Below are 20,874 nucleotides of genomic sequence, written 5' to 3'. Positions count from 1 at the left end.
GCCTCCCTCCTGCGTTCGCTCCATAAGACGCACACACATTTCCCCTTACTTTTTAGGAGGGGAAAAGTGCATCTTATAAAGCGGGGCAAAATGGTACATTTTACAGGATCCAAGTATTCAAAGCATCTGGAGTGAGGGTGAGGCAAGGTGGAAGGGTGGAAATATTCACACACTTTTGTCCTGTGGTGCGAGGAAGGTTCTGCCACATTTGATCTCACTGCGACAGAAGTGGCATATTGCAACATACATATGCACCAGACTTGCTATGATAGGTGATTTTTGTGCCCCCTGGTTTCACCAACCCCTAGATACACCTCTGGTGACCAACAATATAAATGAGGATGTGGTGATCACTACAGCAAAAGTGATGTGTAGGCCAGGTGGCCAACTCCATAGCTGGTAACCCCTAAGAAGGAAGTGCATTAGGGTTTGGTACATGCCATTTTGCAAGTGCAAATGATGTGGCAATTTCTTAGCTCTTCTCCAGGTACTTGACAGACATTCTTTCCATTCTTGACCTGGTACTTTGACTTCCTCTCACACGGGTTTCATGATGCCATGCTCTTTACTGCTCTTGGAGGGTCCCTTTCAATGTAGAGTTGAAGAACTGTTCCAACTAGTTTTGCAGCAAAGGAACCGCTGAGATTTGAGAGAGTTTGACTTCTCTTCTTGTGAATTACCACAGACACATGTGCTTGTGCTCTCCCCCCCCCCCCCGCACTCCCACAATTCAAAGTGAGGTGCTTAAAAATATCATCCTCCTTTCTGAAGCAACCATGATTTGAAACAGAGGTGCAGCTGGGTAATATTAGACTCTGGACTGCATACATGCCATACATTTTAAGCACATTTTCCCTCTCAACTTGTTTGGTCTGTCATACAGATGGCTCTTACTCAATCGGGCCAGAAGAATTTCCTGCGTGAAATTCCATGTTTGTTTCAGATGAGATTATCTTTTCCAACTTGTCTCTGGAGAGAGCTCAGCACACCCACATCACTACAAATGTTGGGAAGGAAGCCACCCCTTTCAGAGTTTTGATTTGTGCTGTTTTGAAGTTGGTGCATAATTGTTTGCTCTGCCCTAACAACTTCCTTGCCTACAACTCTGTAAACTGGTAAAACCCGTTTAAAGGAGAGGAGTGAAGCTCTTGCCACACATCTGCTTGTGGGTTTCCACTTCTATCCGGTAGGATATGGATTAGACTTGCTTCTGTAGCTTTCCTTACGCAGCGAGAAGTGTACACTGGCAAGTTTGGTATACACCAGGCATTCCGTACAATGGAACTATTCCACAGGGTGCTAAATTTCATGGTCTTCACCATCAGCAAATGTGCACACTTCCATAATGCCCAAAGCTGATTTTATAGAGGAGAAGATCAGAATGCAGCAACAGGTTTTTCTCTTCAACAGAGCTTCAAAAAGAGAGATGTGGTATGGCTGTTTTGAGCTCTCATCGGACATAAGGGTGTTTTGAGATATTAATGCGTCATTTGTATTTCCATTTAAGGAGTACTGTAGACTTTCCAGCCTTTTTATATTGAACTGTTGCCAGAATAGACCCACACTCTATTCTTCCACGAAGGATTACAGTAACAAGGGGCAAGGCAACTTTGGGGTGAAATTTTCTGGGAAGAAGATGTTTGGTGCTTCATCATGAGACACTACAGAGTTTTTGGACCTGAAAGGTGGTTGATTCTCTTCTGTCCCAGGTTTGTGGAATTAACTTTATAAAGGCTAACAATAACTGTCCAATATTTGAGAAAGGTTAATGAGAAAATTCTTTAGTATTTAGAAATGAGCAACTTAATGTGCTGGTATGACCTGCCAAGGTATACTATTGTTTTCTTTTTAAAGGAATGTACATTTATTTATTAAAAATATTTGTATAGTGCTAAACCATGAACCGTATCAAAGCGGTTTACAACATTAAAAAAGATAAAAGCCATACAATGAAAGCATTAAAAAATGATTAAAAGCAGATGAGTTTACAATGGTTTACCATTGTAGGAGATTGCTTGCATAGGCGCTGGTGGAATAAAAAAGTTTTCATCAGGCGTTTTAAAAGTTGGCACAGAAGACACACACTGAATCTCTATTGGCAGAGTGTCTGGACCGATGACACTAAAGACTCAGTTTCTCATTGTTGTCAAATGTGACTCACAAACTCAGGGATGGACCAGCAATGCTTCTGAAGATGATTTCAGTGATTGTGCTGGGATATGAGAGTTCAGGTGATTCCTGAGATACCCTGGACCTAAAGATTCTATGAGATAGTAAGAAAATACTTTTAAAGCACTGATAATTTTAGCAGAAGCTAGGAATGGAGGCTAGAAGTAATATTTCAAACTGTTAGAAACAACCATCTTTTTTTTTTAAAAAAAGTAAAGTGGGAGACTTGAGCATCTTGGATTTTCACAGCTTAGTTGAAAATACACTTTTTTTTTTTTTTTACAATCTCACTGTTAGATGACTGTATTATTAGAACAACTTCTTTTCTAGCTGCCATTGGTCAAATATAAATATTGCTCAGGAGAGGCTCTCCATTCCTTCAGAGAAGCTTTTCGGGATTTTTCTGTAGTATCTTGCCATTGGCCAAAGTTCAAAACTGGAATTTGAAAATCCTTCATGGTCTTCCCCACAATAATGAATAGAAGTAAAGTAAAATAATATAATGCAAAAATTGAGATTGAAACCAGCAACAAATAAATATGATTATGTTTGATCTAAAATGGCAGGTGACAAAAGAGGATCATAAATGATCTCAGGTAGTTAATTATCTTTAATTTAATATTGATGACAGCCAGGGCAAAATTTTTATACCTGTGGTTAATTCTGCATCGATAGCTCCCAGCAAGAGTCAATTTTTTCCTTTTAGTGATTATAACTGTTAGATTCTACTGTCCTTGTAGAAGAGCAGTTCAAGCAAAACTGGATGAAAGCAATAATAACTATGTAAGGAATAACAGCCTACTAAATATTCTGTGGGCATTGCTTGGTGCCAAACATACCGTGAAGCAGAGTGTGGCAGCTGCCTCAGGTATCAAATGCTGAAGGGAAAGGTGTGGACAGAGCTCTGTGTGTCATGAGGCACCCTAAACAAGCTTGCTAACCTCAGGTGCAGTGAAGGATGCGGTCCTAGTGCCTTTGCAAATATAACATTCAGCTGCCAGTCCAGTCAACTTCTGCATGTGGAATGGAGAGGGGGACGCCATCTTGTCTACTGCCTGAGGCAACAAATGTCTTGGCCCAGCCCTGACCTTACAAGCAGTGGCTAATGAACTATGGAATCATTACAATATCCTTCTGTGATTTTACAGCCTTATATTACAGGCTAGAGTCACAGTTACTTAACTATGTGGGCCAGGGAAGTGGGAAATTGCTTTGATTTCTCACTTTTTAGGTGTGTTGTTGTTGTTTATGTGTTGTAGCTGTACCTTTTGCCTTAATTGTCCGTGTCTTTTGGTCACTGAATAATGAATTTGCAGCGATCTTATTCCTTACACTTGAGGTTACTTCAAATGCTTCATTTTTAAATGTACCTGCTTAACCGCTATCTCAAAATATAATGCATGTTTGCAACTGTGTATATTAATACTGGGATGTGTGTTGTTGAGCTAGGATTGGCTGTGGAAGTCAATGACTCTCTCACAAGTTCCAGCCACTTTCTTCTGACCCAACCGTGTGGTGATTCTGATAATCGCCTTGGGCTGAGACTCATCTCCTCATAAACATATCCTGCCAGGGAACAGGTGGCATCTCTATATCTAGCAAGGCCTAGATATGGCCAGGCAATGGTGTAGCAGTAAGGGTTGGACCTACAATGGCCGAGTGAGGCAGCCACCTCAGGGGAGGGGCAGGTGCTGGGCTCATGGAGGAGCAGAGAGAGCTGTAAAGGCCATGCTAAGCTAGCCTGTTGCCCTCAGGTGAAGTGGAGGAAGTGTTCTCCTTTCCAAGGCTGGCAACCTTATTAAGATTTTGTTCATGGAATGAGGGGTTGAAGAAATCATCTTGTTTGACTGGGGCAGGTAGATGGCTTGGACCAGCTGTGGGAACAGAATGAGTTTTGTGTATGTGCGTGAAAACTTAACATTTGCTTGCTGGTGCATGAACTAACATGTTGTGCACTTTCAAAGGGATATGGTTCTCCGTAGAGAGCTATTTGTGTTACTAGAGCACAATAGTTATTAAGGTTGCTGCACCTTACTGTGGATGGTCAGCACCAAAAAGGCTTCCCCATTCTCCATGTTGTAGGAGAATAATTTTCTGTTCATAGATGGAAAGATGAAAGGCTTTTCCTTTTGGTTTCTGTTGCATGAAGTGCTAAGAAACTTTTTTGAAGGAGGGAGAACAAAAAACTAGGAAAAAACCGCATTCTTGCAGCTTCAGATACCAGTTACTAGTAAAAATAATAATGAAAGTGTTTTGGGGTTACGTATCAAATTAAAAGGGCATTAATGAATCTTTCTCTCTCTTTCCTTTCGTGTAGTAAAACATGAAGACCTCATTAGGGATTTCCTGCACTGTTATGCTATCATTCTTCTATGTACTCAAATCAGGTGGGTGATACAGAAATTGATTTTGTGGGAAACTTTCCAAATATTTAAAGGGGGGCGGGACGGACACGAAGCAATAGTGAAAACCAGCAATCTTTGTTAGATGCCCAAAATACTCTAGGATTAAAACTCTGGCTTTTCACTGCTGTGCTGCCGATATTTGCTTTGTATGTTAACGATTATGCAAGGGTAAGTTTAAACTTATTATTTATTTCTTACATTATGTGTTTATTTATTACCTCTGTAGTCCACCTTGTTTTTACCAAGGAGCACAAGGTGGTATACATGGCTGTCCCCAACTCATTTAATTCCTCACAACAACCCTGTGAGGTAGGTCAGGCTGAGAGGCAATCCCTGGCCCAAGTTCACCCAGTGAGCTTCATGGTTTAGTGGGGATTTGAACCCTGGTCTCCCAGGTCCTAGTCTGACACTATAAGCTAAGATTACCTAACTTGCAGCATTGTGGGTAGATGTAGTTGGCTCCTATCGGCTAGCCGAAGTTGATTTCTCCTTTAACAGTCAATAAAAAAACTCACTCGAAACTAAAAATAAACATTTCCTCTCCTCCTTGCAGAGAAATGCATTGTCCAGGATATTAAAATTGCTAACCCATATGTTGCTGAAGGAGAACCTCTAGGACGCCATTGTTTTTTTTACCCAACACCAGACCTTGAAAACACACCCTATAATTTCAGCTGGTACACAAGTGGAAATGAAACACCTATAACGAAAGACCCATCCTCCAGAATTCATCAACGTGGAACAAAGCTGTGGTTTATTCCTGCAAGATATGAAGATTCTGGATTATATGAATGTGTTATACGGTCAGGACTTGCATTTAACTGTGGTGCATGTGTGTAAATGGCGGAGGGTGGTAATTCAAGCTATACCATTGGAAATCTGACTACAGTGGTACCTGGGTTCTCAAAATTAATCCGTTCCGGAAGATGGTTCCAAAACCAAAGCATTCCAAAACCAAGGCACGCTTTCCCATAGAAAGTAATGCAAAATGGATTAATCCGTTCCAAACTTTTAAAAACAACCCCTAAAACAGCAATTTAACATGAATTTTACTATCTAATGAGCATAGCTGTCAACTTTCAGATTTGAAAATAAGGGATCAGCAGCCTCGAAAATAAGGGATCAGCAGCCTCACCAGTCCCAGGGACAGTCTACGGGATATCTAACAATCCGGGATAGCAGCGGGAAGCAGCGGGAAACAGCACTGGAATAAGGGAATTTCCCGCAAAAAAAGGGAAGGTTGACAGCTATGCTAATGAGATCATTGATCCATAAAATGAAAGCAATAAACAATGTACTGCAGTCACACAATCAATCAATCAATCAATCAATCAATCAGTAGCTGAACTGGGTTCCACACAGTCACAAAAACAATTTTTTTTTTGCAAAAACAAAAACGCAAAATAAATAGCAAAAACAGACAGACCTCAGCGTAACACTCAAAACGGAAGCGTGGCACTCAAATTGGAGGTGAAACACACAAATCGAAAGCGTAATACTCAAAACGGAGCATGTTCAGCTTCCGAAAAAAGTTTGCAAACCGGAAGACTTACTTCCAGGTTTGCAGTGTTTGGGTTCCAAGTTGTTTGAGTACCAAGGCGTTTGAGAACCAAGGTACCACTGTATTTCCCAGTGCAACAAATCTGAGATAAGCAGATATTGTTTAATTGCTGCTTGAGGCTGTACTTTGGAGAGAGGTTGCAGATCATAGAATCGTAGAATCGGAAGGGACCCCAAGGGCCATCTAGATTGAACATTCCACTCAAAAGCAAAACGAAAACAAAAATCGCATACAAAAGCACCCAATTTGATTCCTTGCAAGTGGAGCAAGTCTGTGTTCACAGCTTGGTGTAAACAAAGACTGTTTGACTTCAACCTCAAGCACCTTCTCCTGCTACTCCCAGGCCCAGCAACTTACCTGCAGCCATAGGGAAGGCAGAAGGTGGAAGCTGGCTCTCCACTCATATTAGAAACATCCATTTCCACCAGGTAAGGTTTGGGAGTTCATGTTCCAGTATGCCCAGTGGTAACACAATGCTGTTTCCATTAATTTCCACTGGGAAGAAGGCCCTTGAAGCTATTTGCATCAATTTCCACAAGAGATGCTGGGCCATACTTTCATCTCCCTCCCCGACAAGAATAGATGTCCCGCTGGGGAGCAGCAGTGTATGCGGTTACTTCTACTGCCTTCCCCATTACTGAGGGGAGTCCCTGGCTCCTCGAGGGCAAGGAAAGGGGGAGGTGGCTGAGGTTGGTGTTCCACGAGCACCACTAAACTTTTTACAGGTGCTCTAAATGGGCATTGGGACGCGGGTGGCGCTGTGGGTTAAATCACAGAGCCTAGGACTTGCCGATCAGAAGGTCGGCGGTTTGAATCCCCGTGACGGGTCGAGCTCCTGTTGCTCGGTCCCTGCTCCTGCCAACCTAGCAGTTTGAAAGCATGTCAAAGTGCAAGTAGATAAATAGGTACCGCTCCGGCGGGAAGGTAAACGGCATTTCTGTGCGCTGCTCTGGTTTGCCAGAAGCAACTTAATCATGCTGGCCACATGACCCAGAAGCTGTATGCCGGCTCCCTCGGCCAATAAAGCGAGATGAGCGCCAAAACCCAAGAGTCGGCCATGACTGGACCTAATGGTCAGGGGTCCCTTTACCTTTAAATGGGCATTAGAAGGTTGAACTTTTGCAAGTGCTCCACTAGAGTGGCTTTCAAAGTGTGACATGTCAGGGTTTAACTTTAGGGTGCTTGTATAGCATACCTTGAATGCTGCCCCCAACGTTCATGTTTATAGACAAAATGGTAATACCTGTTTTTGCCTTCAAAAGTTTGGCTCCCCATTGCCAGCTACACTTTCATTGGAAGTTCTCACTGAAGAATCTTAACAGCAAAGACTCTTGTGGTACCTTAAAGACCCACAAATTCATTGTGGTCTAAGCTTTCATGGACTGCAGTCCATTTGATCTGTTCCATGCAGCACTATCTTAAGTGGAAAGTATACAAAACTTATACAGTGGTACCTCAGGTTACATACGCTTCAGGTTACAGATGCTTCAGGTTACAGACTCTGCTATCCCAGAAATAGTACCTCAGGTTAAGAACTGTGCTTCAGGATGAGAACAGAAATTATGCGGTGGCAGCGGGAGGCCCCATTAGCTAAAGTGGTACCTCAGGTTAAGAACAGTTTCAGGTTAAGAACGGACCTCCAGAATGAATTAAGTTCTTAACCCAAGGTACCACTGTATACACTTGCTAGTCTTTATGGTGACTTGAGACTTTTTGTTATTTTTGCTGAGGGATGACTGCCTTTTGGGGAATATTGTCAGATTTCATTCGAAGTTCTCATAATTCTAATTGACTGACATATGATTGTATAACAGTTCTGAATGTGTTTGACTCATACCAGTCAGAGCATCCCATTGCTTAGTATTTTCCAACATTAATTCCTGACCCCCTTTTCCATTGCACAAAGCCATTCAGCCAAAATGGTATGCCATCTATCTTTGTCCTAAGATGACTGGTAATCTTTAGTTTATCCTCCCATCACCTAATCCTCAACTCGATGAAGTTCAGTAAAACTACACTCTCTGGATGAAAGCATTTCTTCAGGCATTCACAGTTATTTGACTGTGGAATGTGCACATTCCAGTTTATTTCAGTGTTTGTGCTTGCATTCCAGCAATATTGCCTAAGTCCAGGACAATCCGAACGTTTTCAAAACATCGTTAAAAAACACTGGTAAACGACTAAAAGGTTTTGTTTTGGAAAACCTTCAAACTGACGTAAGATTGGAATGACTGTGCTCTTCCATTGGGCAACCAGATTGAACTATTTTGGCAGAGATCTATTAGAAACGATTCCTTTGCAAATTGGGAGATTTCAGATGTTGCACCCTTAGGTATGGAAGCGTCAGATTTTGGTCCTGTAATTTTAGTGGGTATTCGTTTATGACCATCTATTTCCCCATTTCCATTTGTTTACATATTTGGTCCAAGAAGTACAATCCTATATGTGTCTTCTCCAAGGGTGAGAAATCCTTTTTTTCTGCCTGAGGGCCACATTTCCTCTTACATAACTTTTCAAGAGCCACATGGGTGGGACCAAGAAGTGGGCGGATCACTGAATGTAAATTTTAACTTTTTACCATAGGATAGTCATGCATTTCTCTTTATCCCCCATCCACTCAAGAAAGGCCTTCTTACAGTTCAAGTACACATCCACCCAGGCAAAGAATACTCAAGGAGAGTATGAATCAGGCCCAGCGAGGGGTCTGGAAATAGTCCTGGGGGTGAGACAGAGAAGCCTGGAGGGCTGGAGGAGGCCTGGAGGTCAGGCCTGACCATCCCCACCCCTAGTCATGGGGGAAGCCAGGATTTATGTTGTGATGGGGGCAAGACACCTACCTGTCACCATCCTCTATCTGGCTCTGTCTAGCAGCTTCAGAATGAAACATTTCAACAACAGTTGTTTTAAAATTACCGTATTTTTTGCTCTATAATATTCACTTTTTCCCTCCTAAAAAGTAAGGGGAAATGTGTGTGCATCTTAAGGAGCGAACGCAGGCTGCGCAGCTATCCCAGAAGCCAGAACAGCAAGAGGGATTGCTGCTTTCACTGCGCAGCGATCCCTCTTGCTGTTCTGGCTTGTGAGATTCAGAATATTTTTTTTTCTTGTTTTCCTCCTCCAAAAACTAGGTGTGTCATGTGGTCTGGTGCATCTTATAGAGTGAAAAATACGGTACTTTCTTCTGACGCCAAGTTTTCAGAAAAAGCTATCAAAATCTTCAGTCATTTGAAAACTAAGTTAAATAAAAAATTGATGTCAGGGAGTACCTTTCATGTGGTTAACGAGTATATTTTGCAAAATTACAAAGAACAGACATTTTTATTATTATTTTTTTTAAATCTAGACTAAAACTACTTTTCTTGGATTTGCTGAAAACCTTTCACAATATAATCCAAGTGACCGCAGTGTGCATTTCAATTTCAAATATTCTGATTATTTCTACTTTTAGTGAAGTATTATTTATTTATTTATTTGATTTAGGGGTGGGGGAGCTGCTTCCATGCCCCTCTGGCTACACCCATGCCCCTAGTCTAGGCTGAAGTACACCCCTATGAGTTCAATGGGACTTACTTTGGAGTTTAAGATTGCAGCCTCAATAAAGTAGACAGGGGTCTATTTGGTAACAAAACTGTGCTTGCTATTGCGTTGTCGCTATAACAAAAGGTATCCAAACAGCCACCTTCCTTATCTTATGCTAGGAGCTCCTTTGGGATTAGTGAGAAGGAAAGAGTGCAAGATAATAATTGTGAGGGTGGGGGGTAACACTTGGAATGGCTGTGGGTATGCTTACGCTGCAAAAGCATAAAACTGAAGTAATTTTAACTCTGACACTTTCATGTTTAGTTACCAGAATTCGACAATATGCTACAGAAATAGGATTAGAATACTGGTTGTCAATGACAGTGCCGCTCTCTGTTTTAATGAGAAGTCCAGCTACAATCAAACGGTACCAAAAGGATCAGCTGCAAAGATTGTGTGTTCTAACACAGAGGACTTGGGACGAGAGCTGGATTTTTTGTCTGTTCGTTGGTATAAGGTACAGATCCTTATAGGTCCCCCTCTTCTGTGGTACTTCCCTGTCACTTCTTTTCTTCTAAAGAATACTTAACGTAACGTTAATGTTAGTAACTTCTCAATGCCACATTTCTCTCACAACTGAAGAGCCAGGGCAGTGGGGATGGGGAGTATATCTGAAGGAGTGTCTCCACCCCCATCGTTCTACCTGGACGCTCAGGTCCAGTGCCAAGGGCCTTCTGGCGGTTCCCTCACTGCGAGAAGCCAAGTTACAAGGAACCAGGCAGAAGGCCTTCTTGGTAGTGGCACCCGCCCTCCCACCAGATGTCAAAGAGAACAACAACTATCAGACTTTAGAAGACATCTGAAGGCAGCCCTGTTTAGGGAAGTTTTTAATGTTTGATGTATTACGGTATTTTAATATTGGAAGCCGCCCAGAGTGGCTGGGGAAGCCAAGCCAGATGGGTGGGGTATAAATAATAAATTATTATTATTATTATTATTATTATTATTATTATTATTATTATTATTATTATTATTGCTAAGTATCATCAGGTGGGGAAAGAACCCTCACCCCTTCCATTGCCCGCTTATTTTCTCCAGCAAAATCTCCCAGGCTACAATTAAAATAATTTATTTTCCCATCTGGGTTATGAAACTGGAAGTGAGCCCAAGGCAGGCAACTCCCTTCATTCCAGTTTTCTCAACAAGCGTGGGTTTGGAACTGCATATTCTCTTAGGCAGCTTAGTCTCAAACTAGACATAAATGGGATGGCACATAAATTTAGTACGTTGCAACTTCTCCAGAGCTCATTACAGCATAAAGTGTACAGGGCAGGCAGACACACGCTTGCCACTTTGCCTCTTTACTCAAAACAAATCATGTAACATATATTAACATAATACAACCAGGTTATTTCATAAGAAAAAGTCACTATGGTGCTTTTTAAAAAGGTCAGTGTAGAATATTGCTCTTCATGCTGAATGTTTGACTGAATAGTTATTGCGTACATTATATAAAACAGAGGAACATTATAATTTCTCTTAGTTTTGCCTTCCTCTACAGTGAATTTCTTTAGCATAAGACTCTATATAGGGATTTGTTTAGGATAAGCCAAACTAAGCATGAGCAAATAGTGTGTACTTTTCACATTCTGTGTGCATTTAAACTGAACTTTTGTTTGCTTTTAGGAATGCAAGGCAGTGCAGCAGGATGAACGAGTTTTTGTCTTGCAATCATATCTTGTAATAAACAACGTGAGAGAAGATGATAAGGGAAAATATGAATGTAAAATAACGTACACTTATTTGGGGAATCAATATAATGTTTCAAGGAGCATTTTTGTGATTGTTAAAGGTAAATCTTTATGTTTTAGTCCCTTGGTAAAGCCTGTATTTTGTACAAATATTCCCTATGTAATGGGTTTGTATGCAGTTTTAATTTTAAAACTTTAATCCATTTTTAGTTTTATGAGGTCTCCCTAGAGATTTCCTCACACTTCCATCACATATGGATTGTTGTTCCTATTTCTTTGCCACATCTCCAACAAAGGTTGGATTTCAATTTATATATCTTTGCCAACTTAACTGGTGTTAACTACCACCTATGGAACATCTTGATAAAATTTTCTTTGATTGTATACAAGGCGGTAAATAGAATATCTTCTCACCAGAGTTTCTCCCATTGCTCTAGATAAATAGTATGTCCGACATCTTGGGCCCATTTAATCACCGTTTCTTTCACTTCTTCATCCATCAATTCCCAGTCCAGTAAAAGATTATATGTTTTAGATAGCAATTTCTTATTGTTTTGAATTATTATAATATTGAATTTTGAATCCTTTTTTTGCAAAGCCTTTCTTTTGATCAGAATTAAATATACTTCCTAGTTGTATATAATGCCATCTCTCAGTTTCATATTGACATATCTCCTCAAAGGGTTTTAATCTGAGTTTCCCTTGTTCTTCTTTCAATAGTTGTCTATATGTTGGCCAATTTGTTCTCATATTCAGTTTTTTTTACAGCTTATCTAGCTGCCCTGTAAAAGGTTAGTGAGCAAAGCATGGCTATTATGCAGTAAAAGCACAGTTTGGAAGCACCCCATGTTCTCTCTGGGCAGGCCACAAGATAGAGATGTGGAGTTGTACTTATTGTATTTTGCACTTGCAGGAAAACACTCCCCACTTTTGAAAGTCCTTGTCCTTGGTTGCTGCCCTGTGGAGTTTGGGCACAGTTGTCTGAGTTAGGAAAAGAGGGAGGGGCTCTTTGAAATCCTTGAAAGGCAATCCTGGCTATCGTTCAGGCAGAATCCACCAGCAGAGGGCAGACAAGATCCCCTGCTGGGGGAAATGGGAGGCCAGATGCTGCAGAAAGCAGAGTCACCGGGTACCCAGAGCCAGCCCTACTATGAGTGAGGTGGCTATCTCAAACAGCCGACTTTGAGTTGCCATGAAAACACAGCAGACTGTTAGTTATTTAATTCATCATCATTTTACTCCCAGGGAGAGGTGGCTGTGTGATTTTCTGGATCAGGTGCTGAAATATCTTTGCCAGTCTTTGGTATTGTGTGTGATGGACAGGCCCTGGGTCAGCCTCCTGGGGACCCAGCAACCAGTGAGAGCTGGTTGGGCCATCAGCCAATCAGGAGGGATTGACAGGTCAGAAATTGAGAAGCTGGAAGTTTAACAGTCAGAGACTGTTGGTCGGTGAGGGCAGATGGCTAGGACCTAGATCTGTCTGAGTGAGCTCAGATAGAGAATTGACTGCCAGTTAGTGAGTTGGATAGCTACCTGCTCTGTCAAGAACAAGTTTTAACCAGGCAGGGCAACCCAGTTTGATTCCCTGAAGGGGAAGGGGAAACCCTACAAAGGGTTGAGTGAGTGTTGCTGGTTTGTCTAGGTGGGAAAAGTCTATATTGAGACTTGATTTTAAAAAGAGCGTGGTTTAAAGCTCTTTGCAAAGAGTGTGTGCTTTGGACCAAGTTTTGTGCCTTGTTTATGTAACCGTCACATTTGGAATCCTCATTAAATGCCGTTAAATAAATAGTTTTGTCTTGTTTCAGAAGTGCATCCTCATACCAGTGGCATGTGGTCAGTGGACTAGCGGGGACTAGGCTAGTCCCCTAAATGTTCCCCTGGTGCCTCCTTCCCAAAGCCTTGGAAGCTTCTGCCCAGTTTAGGGAGGAAGGTGCTCTGCTGTGCTCATGCGTGTGATTCCCCCCACCCCCATCACACTTGCAAGCTGGTTCCTCTGGCCCTCACTGTTCTCTTACAAAAAATTCACCGTATGCTACTTCCTCATACATTGAACCTCTGGGAGTGGAGAAGGGACAGTCTTCAAAGAAGCACAATACCTTGCTTCTGCTGACTCACAAACGCTGCCACAAACAGTCAATTCCAGACCTCTCCTGTGTTAAAAACAGGAGAGTTGTGTCTTTTAGCATACTCATAAAATTGGTCATGTTACCCAACGCCCATATTTAGTATGGGTGTCTGTCACACTGTTTGTGGGCAAGGCATTTGCTGTTCTGCCTTTGGCAGCAAAATGTCTCAAACCAGTCCTGATAGTAGTTCAGGAGAGTATCGAGTTAGGGCATTTGGCTTCTCCCCTGACTTTCTCCTTACTTTCTTCTCTAGCAGACTTTGGCTTCCAGTTTCTGGCTTCCGAAGGAAGGAAGGAAGGAAGGAAGGAAGGAAGGAAGGAAGGAGTGGAAATTAAATAATAAACTCCACCCAGCTGGGGTGGAGAGAGCTCTCTGCCATCTCCCTGAGATTTTGCCTGGGTGTGGCTACCTGCCCTGGAGTCTAGGGAACATCTTCTGTTGTAAAGACTTCTGGGCCACACTGAGGCCTGGACTCTTTCTCCCATCATCAAGACAATATCTATTATTATATATTGACCATATCTATTATCTGAACTACTATGGAAATCCCATCCCCCAAAAGAGTTGTTGTTCTCTATCTGATCTTATAAAAATATTTCTGTCTTCTTCTGTTGCTAGCGAATGAACCAAAGAAAAGAACTGAGATTCTGTACCCCAGAAATAATACTATTGAAGCTGAACTTGGTAAGTCATTTAGTACTTTCATATTTTAACTGGCCGAACAAAAATACCTACAGCAACACAAAATGAACAAGAACCCAATCATTTCATTATTTCCATGAGTCGAAGGCACTGTTACCAGTAGTTATCGCTAGCATTGCACTTTCTAAGTAGTTCCTTATTTGACTGTTCAGTGTCCCCCTGCTTTTGCTACAGAATTTTCCCCCTAAATAGTTTTTGAAATCTGCAGAGCTCTGATAATTGTATTTTCTGCATGGTTTACTCTTGTTGTCGTTGATATCCATCTGTCTCAAGAGGTGATGGAAGAGTTTGCCATCAGGTGAAGTCAAACTGTTGGAGAGTTGTGCCTGCTGTGGCTGTAGAGACCAATATGGGAGAGACATGTTTTGTTGCAGATGGGCAGATTAAGGCCTCTAGTTTCACTGTTACAGATGTACCATGGCATTTCTTCTCTCTGTGCTTCTCTCAGAGGTCTCTTCTGGGCACTGTTGTGGATATATGACCTCACTGTCTGTCTTCATGCCCTGCAGTCATCTGCAAGGGATACCCAAACATTGGGGTTAATGTTGCCAGCCTTCTTGTCCCATTTGAAGACATCTTTATAATGCAAGGTTGGCCTGTCAACAGGCCTGGTGCCTGAATCCAGCCTTCCCGTAAAGCACATCTTTGAGGATCCTGCATCTTTCATCCAGTGTAGACATCACTGAAACACTACATTAGCACAAAGACTGAGAGATTATATACCAGAAGATGTGATGATAGTCACATGATTGTACAACTACAATTTATTGAAAGTGTCTTATGGCCATTTTCTGATAATGAATTTTGCAGGCTCCAAAATATTTACGATGTGCAATGTGTCAAGTTACAGAAACTCTTTAAATAGCATCACCTGGAAAGTCAATAATACTCCAGTAAACTTCCTGTTTAAAGGTAGAATTGAAGAAGGATTCGAGTAAGTATATCTTTTTTTAAAATTTTAAACAAGTTATTATTACTAAAATAATTCAGCATTAATACACACGTTTCGAATATACAAACATGCAAACATACATTTCATACAATCCTTAAAAATATTCATACATACCCACACTCAGTCCCACAAATACTTCATTTTCCCACCACCATCCCTCACCCCTCACCCCACCTTTGTGTTAGACTTCCAATCTACTCAGTTGCAATGTGTAATAGAAAAAAAGCAGAAAATTGGTTTAAAGGTGTGTGAAAGAAAGTAATAGAAGTGGAAAGAAATTGCAATATCTATTTTTAACGTAAATAAATCCAGCATGATTTGTTTCCTCTCGTTGTGTACTCATGACAAATGGCATGGGACACTTCTGTCCTTCAGCTTTGTCCACAGCAGATTCCACACAGGATCTCGTTTAGAAAATGGCCGTGTATAAAATCTGCACAGCTGCATGACAGGGTAGATTGAATCGGCCCAAGAGTGAGTGATGTGACCTTGTCCACCAAACAGCTAGTTTAAATCTGGGCTGCAGTTTTTGCACCTGGAAATCCTTTGCTGCAATCCCCACAATGCCCCTTTAGAACATATTTTCAATGTGTACTTCTACTACTTTTTGAACAGAAAAGACTTCCCTGTTGAAGGAGCATGGGCTTATGTAGTCCCTCTGACCATCAATGAGGTGAAAAATGAAGATTATGACCAGCGGTTTGTTTGCCAGGCAGGCGAAGTAGCTGCATACTTCTTAATACAACGCCCACGTACGTATGTCATCTGGTATTTTTATTAGTAAAAAAATGAATAATTGTGAAGAATGCAAATGAATAAACACACCTTCCAAATTGCCTCTGGAGGGTTGAGGACCCTCAGGAATCAGCGTGTTTTTAGATGAGTAGAATGTGTGCTTTTATTTAAAATGCATCTCTGGGTTATTTGTGGGGCATAGGAATTCATTCATATTTCCCCCCTCAAAATATAGTCCGGTCCCCCACAAGATATGAGGGAGAGTGGACCAGCCTCCTGCTGAAAAAGTTTGCTGACCCCTGCTCTAGGATAATGGGAGTTGTGGTCCATCTTCTATTCTGCAATGCATCTAGCTGGACTAGATGACCCTTCTGGTCCCTTCCAACTCTACAATTCTATGATTCTAACACCTGGAGGGCCCAACATTTCCAATTCCTGTCCTAGTGGGATCCCAGTTGCATACCCTACTTTGAAATATTCATATATGTATTGCTTGTCTGATCCTGGTACATCTGAGTGGCTCCACTATTTTATTTTCATTTTTTTTCCCATTTCAGCCAAAAATATCTTGGGACTGATTGCACTGGTGTTGCTCATTTTTATTCCTGTGCTAATCTGCGCATTGTTCAAGATTGAGCTTGTACTCTGGTATCGGAAGTCGTGCCACCCTTTTCTTCATAAAAAAGGTAATGGTATATTATTTACTGCGAAAGGGAAAGAATGCAGTGCCCGTATCTGCGGCCACAAAAATAAAAGCAAAGAAGGGGGTGCGGGAAGCATGCCATAGCAAAGCAATGGGCGGCTGTAGTCATGTGATATCTACAGATGGAGTGGTTGCAAGACAGTTGCTAATGGCTGAGATTCAGTGCCGATTATTTTGTTATCAGAGGTGCCACCCCCTTGCACCTTCCATGCTGTTGCTGTAGAAACCCAGGTGGGCAGGGCTAGTAATGTGGCTCATCTCTGCCTCATCACTTCCAGCAGCTGACCATGTTGGCTTTGGAAGTAGCCACAATGCCAGCTCCTCGCGTGCAAAATCCTAGGTTAAAAAACGACTAGAGTGGTATGGGAAGGAACCGAGTAAAATATTAGAGGTTTACATGTGGTGTTCAGTTTCAGATGGCAAGATCTATGATGCCTACGTACTGTATCCAAAAACGGATACCCAAGATTGTTTTGCTCTGAAAGTGCTTCCTGAGGTTTTGGAGAAAAAGTGTGGGTATAATCTATTTATCCTTGGCCGGGATGACTTACCAGGAAAAGGTAAAAAAAGAAAAGAAAAAAAGCATTCATTCATCCTTATTGTTTTTTAAACGAAAGAGGTTGTCTCAGTCTCATCCATAAACTAATGAGGTGTTAATAACTTGCAATAACTGATAGTCATCCTGCAGTTCTGTTTAATATGGAGCACAAAGCTTTCCATCCTGCTTGCTTGCTTTTGAGCCAAAGTTGGATACCCACACAGAGTTAAATACGTATTTCAAATCCCAAGGCATCATTATGTTATGTGCATATAGTCAGATATCTGGGATTTTCCCTCCTAAGAAAAATTCCTGCATCGATAAGAATCCATGAATATCACAAAAAGTAGGTGATTAACTTGCAGAAGCCCATATTTGATGTGGTATTTATCTTATTTATTTATTTAATTTACAGCTATAGTCAACGTTATTGATGAAACCATTAAGCAAAGCAGAAGGCTAATCATTATTTTAGTACCAGGATTCCAAACCTACAGTATATCACAAGGGGTTCCTGAGGAGCAAATAGCTTTGTACAATGCCCTTATGAGTGAAAGTGCTGGAATGAAAGTCATTCTGATCGAAATGGGTAAAATAGAGGATTACAGCAGCTTGCCAGAATCCATTAGATACATCAAGCAAAAGCAGGGAGCCATTAGATGGAAAGGTGACCTTACGAAGAAGCATTCTTATTCTGCAAATACCAAGTTCTGGAAAAAGGTCAGATACCGAATGCCACCAGGACACCAGATTTCTCCAGAACTACCTTTGGTGCCAACCTCTCTCAATACAACAGAAACCCTCGTATCCCTTTAACAACTCCTGGCACAGCTGTTTCAAAAGGCTACCTTGATGGATGATGCTGTTACAGCTACCATTTGTACATGGTAAACAGACTCTTTTGACAACATCGCTTCCACTAGTGTTTCTTAATGTACCAAATTCACATGGTGTTTCAAACAAAAAAATGATCAACTTGAAACGACTTATTTCTACTAATGTACGATGAGCAGGGTTTTTCGTTTGTTTCTCTTGTTGTGGGAGGAAAACTACACACAGTGGCTACACTCCAGCTGAATGCATGTGGATCAGCTATACCCATGTATCCTGTTTTAGAGAAAGCTGAAATGCTGACAACCGGCTGTTTAGTGAATCTAGACCACCGCCTTCCTCGTCCTGCCAATCAGCCTATCAATGGGATTTTAGCTTTGTGCAAAAGGTTGGCTCACAGAAGGGAATCACATCTGGAGCATAGGTCTTTGTGCCTGATACACCACCTGGCTAGAGACAGATCCATGGAAGCAGGGCTGCCTTACTTCAAAAAGTGAAAATCTGGACACTGTTCAGCGATTTCCACATGGACACTGTTTCCTACGACCAAATTCTAGCCATGTCCGGGAAATTCTGGATGTATGGCAACCCTAATGGAAGTCTCTTTCTGTGAACACGCAGACCCTAGCTACATTTGACCAATTGTTTCTTTGTTCTGCTGAAATTCAACCTTGCAGTTTTTTCATTGTTTACTCTTACTGTATTATGGTAACACTTGACTGACTTAGACGTGTCTGAAATCATTTGAAGCCTCTTATATGCACCATTTCATTTGAACTCACCCTTTGCAATATTCAGGGAGTAGTTGGGTTACTTTGTGAATTGTCACTGTGTTTATATTTGACTTTCGTTTAAGTTTTGATGTAATAGATTGTATTTTTTATATTTTATTTCCCTTGCCCCTCACTGCTTATTCTTCCCCTGCAAATTCATACACACACATGCCCCAAATTTGCTTTAATTCACAAACATCATGGAAATGGCCATTCTTCAAAATTCACACTTCTCTGAACTTTGCAATGTATTTTTCCAGACAATTAATTTGTAGAAAAATGCATATACTCGGGTTAAGTGTCCATAAAAATGTGCATATACATGAAAATAACATACAGAAATGCATCATTTTAGAGGATGTTGATTTGCAAAAATGTGTCTTAGGCAAATCACGTATGAGCATGTGTATAACAGGAGTAATTTGCATTAAAATGCTGATGGATTTTAATGAGAACTCAAAAGAAAAATTCACAAACTGATATGGAAATGTGGACCTAAGATTGGAAAACTGGGAAAATTGAAATGAACAAGTTTGCCTATCCTTACTTATATCAATGCTTCATACATTGAGTGAACAGGACTCTAGTCCATGAATGCTTATGTCGTAATAAAATAATTATCAGTGAATCCAACATAGAGTAGACCCATCAAAAGCAATAAACATGACTGAGGTCCATTAATGTAAATGGGTTTATTCTGTGTAGTTGGATACAACTCTCTGGCTTAAAGTACCATAACGCTGTTTGTTCCTTTGCAATATTTGCCTTCTATGGTTGTTGTTATGAATAGTAATGATTCTCAGGAAATACATTTTTTTACGGATAAACATGTAATGTTTCAGAGGTAAAAATGTTTTTAACTTCCAGTTCTTTTATTGATTTAGAATACTAAAAAGTAAAATGTAAAATATATTATTATTATTATTTATTGAATTAATATAACCCCCTATACCCGGAGGTCTCAGGCTCGTTCACAGAACCAGCAGTGTCAAACTGTAAGAAACTTACTTGTGAAATAACTCCAACCATGATAAATTGGTGAATGGACAATGATATACATTTTTTTTATTGACAAAAATGTTCAGGAAGGATGAAGTGGTTTGGACTTTATGCTGAACAGGAATATAGCAAAGCAGCATTACTTAACTAATCCCACAATATAGTCATTATGACAATATGCTTCTGCTCTATATATTTTACTCATGAAACTTTTAATTATCATTTAACATATTCAATCCACATTGCTTGTATTTACAAAGCATATTTTTTTTTAATGTTAAGAGAATCTTGTGTTTGTGCCTACAGGAAAGCATAATTTCTATGATGAGGCAGGTCATGCTCTCAGGAAACAGTCTTGGATTCATAAAGGCTGTTGCACAATTTTAAAATAATCATGCTGTTTGGGTCTCAGGCTGGTGGCTTCATCCTGATTTGTTTGCACAATTTTTGTGAGGAGGGGTGTAACATGACGGCTGTTCAGCGGTCATTTTTTAAAAAATTGCACATTAATGGCGATCTGTGTTCCTGATGCTTTTGGAGCAGTCACTCACATCCCGCTTTCAGTACTGTTTGCCCCTGCAAATGTTCGGGTTCATTTCCAAGCAGTGTATATCCTGTAACTTACTGCTGAAATCCCACCTTTTTATCCCATAGACGTTCTAGTTTTATTGTATACCTGAAGGAGTGTCTCTACCCCCATCGTTCTGCCCAAACACTGAGTTCCAGTGCCGAGGGCCTTCTGACGGTTCCCTCACTGCGAGAAGCCAAGTTACAGGGAACCAGGCAGAGGGCTTTCTCGGTAGTGGCACCAGCCCTGTGGAACTCCCTCCCACCAGATGTCAAACAGAAAAACAACTACCAGACTTTTAGAAGACACCTGAAGGCAGCCCTGTTTAGGGAAGCCTTTAATGTTTAATAGGTTATTGTATTTTAATATTCTGTTGGAAGCCACCCAGAGTGGCTGGGCAAACCCAGCCAGATGGGTGGGGTATAAATAATAAATTATTATTATTATTATTATTATTATTATTATTATTAGTTTTATTGTGTGCTTTAGACAGCAATAATGCGGTACCATTGCGGAAGCATTGCAAAGCAAACTGCAAGCAG

General features: G+C 41.0%; 1 protein-coding gene across 1 annotated transcript in view; it reads left to right on the top strand.

Annotated features, from left to right (window-relative positions):
- The window catches only part of LOC309368763 (uncharacterized protein), a 65,626-nt gene extending 46,027 nt beyond the window's left edge, over nucleotides 1-19,599 (top strand). The window contains exons 12-22 of the mRNA XM_081909073.1: nucleotides 2,910-3,037; nucleotides 4,488-4,556; nucleotides 5,128-5,377; nucleotides 9,979-10,171; nucleotides 11,341-11,506; nucleotides 14,150-14,215; nucleotides 15,044-15,167; nucleotides 15,801-15,937; nucleotides 16,478-16,606; nucleotides 17,034-17,183; nucleotides 17,577-19,599. Coding sequence (XP_081765199.1) covers nucleotides 2,910-3,037; nucleotides 4,488-4,556; nucleotides 5,128-5,377; nucleotides 9,979-10,171; nucleotides 11,341-11,506; nucleotides 14,150-14,215; nucleotides 15,044-15,167; nucleotides 15,801-15,937; nucleotides 16,478-16,606; nucleotides 17,034-17,183; nucleotides 17,577-17,977 — 1,813 coding nt within the window. The 3' untranslated portion in view covers nucleotides 17,978-19,599. The remainder of the gene's footprint in view (nucleotides 1-2,909; nucleotides 3,038-4,487; nucleotides 4,557-5,127; nucleotides 5,378-9,978; nucleotides 10,172-11,340; nucleotides 11,507-14,149; nucleotides 14,216-15,043; nucleotides 15,168-15,800; nucleotides 15,938-16,477; nucleotides 16,607-17,033; nucleotides 17,184-17,576) is intronic.
- Nucleotides 19,600-20,874: the final 1,275 nt, after the last annotated feature.

This window comes from Podarcis melisellensis (assembly GCF_964234715.1).
Source record: "Podarcis melisellensis genome assembly, chromosome: 4".
NCBI lineage: Eukaryota > Metazoa > Chordata > Lepidosauria > Squamata > Lacertidae > Podarcis > Podarcis melisellensis.
The sequence above is the reverse complement of the archived record's forward strand: the minus strand, read 5'-3'. Positions and strand labels throughout refer to the sequence as shown.